The sequence below is a fragment of the Trypanosoma conorhini genome (genome assembly GCF_003719485.1).
Source record: "Trypanosoma conorhini strain 025E chromosome Unknown Tco_14.4_contig_00048, whole genome shotgun sequence".
Classification (NCBI taxonomy): domain Eukaryota; phylum Euglenozoa; class Kinetoplastea; order Trypanosomatida; family Trypanosomatidae; genus Trypanosoma; species Trypanosoma conorhini.
The window spans coordinates 46,135-52,217 of record NW_021704136.1 but is presented as its reverse complement, the minus strand read 5'-3'; the positions used below and the strand labels follow the sequence as shown (position 1 = coordinate 52,217).

Sequence of the window (6,083 nt, the reverse complement as noted above, 5' to 3'; positions counted from 1 at the left end):
CTCTCTCGCTGTGTGTGCCGGATGCTGCGACGTCCCGCTGGCTTCCGCGTGCTTGAACTTCCCTCGGCGCCGACAGAACACACGCGAAGAGGAGGCAGAGCAGCTGTAAACAAACACGCACGCACGCACGCACGCAGCGGCCCCCGCGCTGCGCAGTCAGCCGCAGCAAAAGGGGGGGTTGGGAGAAGGACGCAAAAAAAAAAGGCGTGTCACTTTGGGGGTCGCACAGCGGCACGCGTGCGCCAAAGTGGCGCCCGCCACACACACAAAAAGCGAGAAGCACACGAGTAGGTGGGAAGAGCATGAAGAAAAAAAAACCGACAATACAAAAAAGAAAAACGAAACAACCTCGAAATCGCATATCTATACATATATATATAGATAGATCAAGAAGAAAGGACAGAAACAGAAAATGAGGGGAGGGACGCGCTAACGTGCAAGCATGCCGGCACATATGAGGAGGAAGTTAATCGACGCTCCTTAGAAACAAGCACACACACAGAAAAAAAAAAGAACATAAAAATAAAAGGCAAAAACCAGGAAAAAAACCGGATTAGCCGCAGCCTCACTCCTCATTTTGAACTAAAATGAAGAAAAGTGGAAAAGTGGCCGCAATGTATGTAGTTCCTCCACTTCTTTGCAACTACATGCATATTCATGCAGTGCCCAGTAGAGAGAGAGAGGGAAAGTGAGAAAGAGACTCTACTACGATTCCGCGTTGTTGCCTGCGAGCCGTAGGTTGCGGACAGAAAGACGGAGGTGCCGAAAGCGTCCCTCACCCGCCCCCCGTGCGCGAGGGTGGAAAGTGTTGGGGCGGGCGCTCAAGACCCGCGCCCGGCCACGCAGAACTAAGTACGGCTAAGCAGCGAAGCGAGCACTGGGGGGGTGCAGGCTTTCTTTTAGCGGACGCACTGCTGGGCCCCACCACTCCCCGCTTCGCAGGCTTTCACGGAAAAAGAATACATAAGTAGACAAACAAGTGTAGTAATACTAATGAATGGTAAATCATGCCCGTCCCACCAGTACATTGCAGCATATACATATGTATATACCTAGAAGGATGGAAAGCGAAATAGACGCGCGTTGCGCAACTTACGTGGGGATGTGAGTCCAGAGGGAAGGCACCGGTGCCCATTCCCGCAGGCCGCCTGCGCCACTGCTGCGTCAGAGACCGCCGAGAAGATCCTTGCGGGGGGTCAATGTCAGCGCTCTTTTTCTCTCGCTCTATCACGCCTTCCCCTCCGTGCTATAGCGCCCACTGGCACGAAGTAGGCCGCAGCCAATCGGCGGGAGACGTCATGTGTCGCACTGCCCTCCTCCCAGCCATCCTCGCGTGTGCAATCCTTAGCCGTCCTCGTCGTCGAGACCCCCCGTCGCCTGCAACCCACCGTCGCATCCGCCCTGCTCACTCAACCCGACGCAGCCCGAAATTGTTGGCTAACGGACGGTGCATCTTGGCGGGGTCCGGCGCGTACTTTGAGGGAATGCGGCGGTAAATTTCTGACAGCCGCGGCGAGGCGCCTTGGTTCACGTTCGAACGACAGCGCTGCTTAGCGCCGGCGCCCTCGGTGCAGGGCAAGCCTCCATCCTGCCGCGGGCTGGAGGCGGCGGAACGTTGATTTACCTCCGCCTCGTTGTGCGGGGCCCACGCAATCGGTGACGTCACCCACACAACCCGCGGCGTCGCCGAGGCGCGTCTGCGGCTGCACCGCGTGGCGTGTCTCGCACCCCCGCCCCCGGCATTGGCGTGGATGCGGGGAAAGCTGTCCTCCTCCGTCAGCACAAAGACGATGCTGCTGGAGGAGCGGTGGCCCGCCCCGACCAGGAAGGCCTTGGGGTAGAAGCCCTCGAGCAGCTCCTCATCATCGTCGGAGCTCGCCACGGCGGGTGCGTGGCCCCAGGGCTTCTCCTCCGGCACAGAGCGGGGGACGCCACTTCCGCCGACGGCGGCCGACGCTCGGGCCGGGCCCCGCGGTGGGTGCGGGTCCACGGGCGCAGAGGAGGAATAGTAGATCGCGCCATCGTCGCAGTCTCCTAGCCACGTGACGGCGCTGCGTACGGGGCGTTGCCGCGGCGACGGCGACGGGACTTGGGGAACGATGGCGCGTGGAGGCACGTTGGCTGCGGCCGCGTCATCCAGCCGGCCCTGCGGCGTCCCACACCTCCTGACGTGCACCGCATTTGCGTTGGAGTCCGTCTCGTTAGGGGCAACCGGCGGGAGGGACGAGGGCAGTGGCAGGGCAGGGTTGACGCCTGCCGCCTCTTGCAAGGCGGAGGCGCGAAGTTTGGTGGTTGCGCGAACGCTGGGAGAGGGCACTGCCTTGCGCTGCAGCGGGCCTGACGCCTTGGCAGCGGCCTTCTCGTCGTCCGGGAGAAGCACAGGGGTGCGGGTGGCCACGGACGCAAGCGCGCCAGCGGACACGGCGGGTACCGCGGGGGGCTCCAGGGAGTCGGACGGGCACGCACTGTCGCTGCTTGGCTCGGAGGTAGCCGCATGACTGCCCGACTGCTTCTTGTCCACTGCCTGCCGCTGCGTGGACGCCACAGGGGCAGAAGCCACACCTGCCACGGAGGACCGTGGAGCCTTCGGCGAAGCATGCTCCCGACGCGTATGGAGTAGCTCCTTGGCCTTCTCCGCTAAGTCGCTCAGTCGGCGTTGGCTTTTGAGGACTCCGAGCGCATCCTGCGGCCCCCCAAGCGTTGCTCGATCGTCGGCGGCAGAACGCAACAGCTCCGGCGCCCGCCCACCCGCGCTCTGCAAGGGCGCACACGCCTCTGCCTTGCTGCTCGTGCAACCTGGGCGAAGCGCCGCGACGGGAGCAGCGCCATACCGCACCACTTCGTCACGCGGCGCCGCACGCACCGAATCCCGCTGGGGGCCAGCATGTGTCGCGCCGGCGCCGGCGTCGCTGCGCATGGCATGTGGCGGCGGGGTGTGAAGCCGCGTCGCCGCAAAGGTGGTGTGCCGCAGGACCTCCTGCTGTTTCTCGGTCAGAAAGCCAAATTGCACCGGCTCAAGACTGACGTCTTCGTCCTGTGAACTACTGTTGGGGGACGCCGATCCGTCCACGCTGGCCGTGGAGGACGCAGAAGGCGGCGAAAACATGTCCGGCCCCAAGTTCGCCGAGCTGCTGCGCAACGGCGCGTAGAAGTCTACCAGCGGCGGCGGCATCACGTTTGGGCGCCTCGCTGGCCCACGCGCTCGCGGGCCACGCGCCGAAGAGCTGTCCGGCGAGAGAGGCGCCGCGGTTTCCGCGTGCAGCCTGGCGGGCATGCCGTGTGGCGACAGCCGCCGACGCAACACCGGCTCCCTGGCGCTCCCGCGAGGCCCGCCCTCTTCGCCAGCGCCCCGCCCCGGCGGTTGCGCCGAATCCGCCGCGCCCTTCCGCCGCCCACGCACCGCCTCCTTGCCCGAGCCCGCGGCAGACAGCGCCCCTGCGCGCCCGCCCCTCTCACCACTTGCGCCGCACGCCTCGCAGGCTGTCGAGGCGGCAGACGCCGAGCCGCCGACCTCGACCGCGCGCGTGGCGGCGGCCACGGCGTCCCTCAGCGCCGCCTGCTGCGAGGAGGCACGGCGCGGGGGCGACTTCCCACCCGTCGCGAACGCGTCACTCTCGCTGTGCGCACGCGCCAGCGTCAACTTGGAGCCCCGCTTTGGCTGCGGCGAGCCACCGAGCCCGAAGCACTGCAGTTGGCCCATCTTTGCCCGGCCCCGGCGCTGACGCCGCAGTGACGGCAGAAATTCCCGCGGCCAGCGACACCAAACTGCGGGGCGTTGGTGTCCCCCCACCGCCAACGAGAATGCTGCCTCTCCGCTTCGGCCCCTGCGTGCCTTCTGCGCTTTTTGATGCTGTTGCCTGCTGTTTGCCTTGCGGGGTGGGGTGAAACCGCACCGCTCCGCTGCCGCCCCCCGCAGCCGAGGCCCAATGCAGGCAGAAAAAAAAAAAACTTAGAAGAGAGAGAGGAGGAGTGGGGAAGGTGGGGTGCGGCACGAAGCAAAAGCCGTCGCGTGTGCCACACGTGCACGACGCTCCCGGTGTCCGCCGCGGTGGGAGAGACGCTGGAAAGGCAGTGAAAAGGGTTGCGGCGGAGGTGGCTCGCGATGCCCGCCCGGGTTGCCCGCCTCCCCTCCGCCTCCGCCTCCCCCACACACACACACGCGCAGAGAGAGAGGGAGAGAGAGGGGGAAGGAACGATGTACACAACGCAGAATAATGCAGAGGAACAGGAGAAAACAAGCGGAGATAAAAGTTTTTTTTTAAAGAATTTTGAAAATAAAAATAATGAAACAAAAAACCATCCTCTGCTATTTACAGAACACACGTGCATGTGCATGTGTGCAAACAAACTCCATGTTTTTTTGTCTTTGGCTTCTCTTGTTGCTCTGTCAACTCCGCCGCACTCTGAGCTGCTCCATCTCCTTCCGCGCACGCGCAAGTGCCTCGGGAATGGCCCGCAGGTCACATTCCTGCCGCCGCAGCGACTCTGCAAACGTCTTCTCGAGGCGTGCCAGCATCGCGGTCCGGGCGGCACGGAGCTCCTTGCTTCGCTGCCGCTCCTCCGCCTGACGCCGCTTCAGCATGTCCAGTTCCACGCGAAGCCGCTCAACCGTCTGCCGGCTCTCCAAGTCGCGCTGACGAAGTTGCCTCAACTCCTGCTGCAGCGAAGCGGCGCCAAGGCGGGACCGCCTCGGCAGGGAGGCACGTGCGGCGGCGTCACCCGCGGCCTCCGCGCGGTCCTCACGCTCCTCCAGCGTCAACTTCAGCCGGTACTCTGCGCTCTCGAGCCGCCCCCAAACACTCGCGAGCTCCTCCTGCAGCTGCCGCATCCGCTGCTTCATGGCGTGGTGGAGGTGCAGCGCCTGGTTGAGCCGCTCCTCCGACGCAGCGAGGGCGTCCCGCTGCAGTCGCAGCTCCCGTAGTGCCTCCTCCAGCCGCTCCTGCTGCCGCTGCGCCGCGGCAATGCCCCCAGCACCGCCCACATCGTCTCCCGTGGGAAGCGGGGAGGCTGCGCCTGCCGGGGCCCAGTCGCTGCCCTGCTCTGCAGCGGCGGCGGCGGCATCCAACGTACGAAGCGCACTGAGAGCGGCCTGCGTCTCCAGCTGCCGAATCCGCGCGTGCGCCAAGTGCAACTGCTCCTCTAGTGCGCCTATTGTCATGGCGACCGCGCCAGCATCGTCGCCTGCCTCACGCTGCGCCTGACTCTCACGCGGCACGTTGAGGCGATACAACGCGCACCGCTTCGTCTGCTCCAGCAACTGACTGTGCTCGGCACGCAGCGCCAAAAGCTCCTGCTTCGCCGCCGTCATCTCATCCCGCATGAGCTGAACCTCCGCCATGGAGGGGTTGCGGTGGTGCGCCTCCTTCAGCCTGTCCTCCAAGTCGTGCACGCGCTGCAGCAGGTCGGCGCGCTCTTGCAGGAGCGCAGCGCCGCCGCGTGGAGAAACGGCGTCCGGCGACGCCCTTGACCTGCTGCCCCCGCGGACCCCGACGGAGCGGGCGCTGTAGGCGGCGATGGGGCGCCCCAAACGCGGACTGCGCATACGCGGCGTCGTGCGCAGCTCTTCGAACCGCGCCCGCAGAGACGGGAGGGCGTCCCTGGCGGCAAAACTCGTCGTCATGTCGGGGCCGCTGCTGGCGCCCCCCACGCCGCAGGCCTCAAGCCGCAGCCTAGGCACGACGGACGGCACGGCGGCGGAGGCGGAGACGGAGGCGGAGAGGCAGCCCGGCGGGGGCGGCAGGGCGTCGCCCGCTTCGGCGTCCCGCGGCTCCTCCTGCCGCTGCTGCGGAGGTGGCGGCAGGGCGTCCGTCTCCGCCGTGGCGGCGGCGGCGACGGCGGCGGCGGCGGTTCTGCCGGCGGGCATCGACTCCGTCGGCGGGGCAGTCGTGCTGCTGCGCGCCTTTGGCGAGGAGCAGGACGTCGAGGCACTCGAACTGCGCCGCTCCGCCTCGTGCGCGACGTCCGTCAGCAGGGCGTCGATCGCCGCCAGCTCCTCCCGCGCCATCCGCACGTACTCCGCGTGCTCCTCCATCTCCCGCAGGAGCGCGGCCGTCTCGGCAGCCGCGGCGGCGCCCCGCGCCCCG

General features: G+C 65.9%; 3 protein-coding genes across 3 annotated transcripts in view, besides 5 other annotated features; all 3 read right to left on the bottom strand.

Moving 5' to 3' along the window:
- Positions 1–114: 114 nt before the first annotated feature.
- Positions 115–136: a microsatellite.
- A 223-nt stretch (positions 137–359) lies between these two features.
- Positions 360–387: a microsatellite.
- Positions 388–502: 115 nt separating this feature from the next.
- Positions 503–548: a microsatellite.
- Positions 549–671: 123 nt separating this feature from the next.
- Positions 672–700: a microsatellite.
- A 705-nt stretch (positions 701–1,405) lies between these two features.
- On the bottom strand, positions 1,406–3,700 carry Tco025E_01473 (uncharacterized protein; the record flags this gene model as incomplete). The annotated part of the gene is made up of 1 exon (XM_029368411.1): positions 1,406–3,700. The coding sequence occupies one exon, from the start codon at positions 3,698–3,700 to the stop codon at positions 1,406–1,408; it is 2,295 nt and encodes a 764-aa protein (XP_029231463.1).
- Positions 3,701–4,163: 463 nt separating this feature from the next.
- Positions 4,164–4,183: a microsatellite.
- A 204-nt stretch (positions 4,184–4,387) lies between these two features.
- Positions 4,388–5,863, bottom strand: Tco025E_01472 (uncharacterized protein; the record flags this gene model as incomplete). The annotated part of the gene is made up of 1 exon (XM_029368410.1): positions 4,388–5,863. The coding sequence occupies one exon, from the start codon at positions 5,861–5,863 to the stop codon at positions 4,388–4,390; it is 1,476 nt and encodes a 491-aa protein (XP_029231462.1).
- A 101-nt stretch (positions 5,864–5,964) lies between these two features.
- Positions 5,965–6,083, bottom strand: part of Tco025E_01471 (uncharacterized protein) — a gene marked incomplete at both ends in the record, with an annotated part of 1,245 nt that continues 1,126 nt past the window's right edge. Inside the window, one exon of the mRNA XM_029368409.1 lies at positions 5,965–6,083. This exon is cut by the window's right edge and continues 1,126 nt beyond it. Coding sequence (XP_029231461.1) covers positions 5,965–6,083 — 119 coding nt within the window.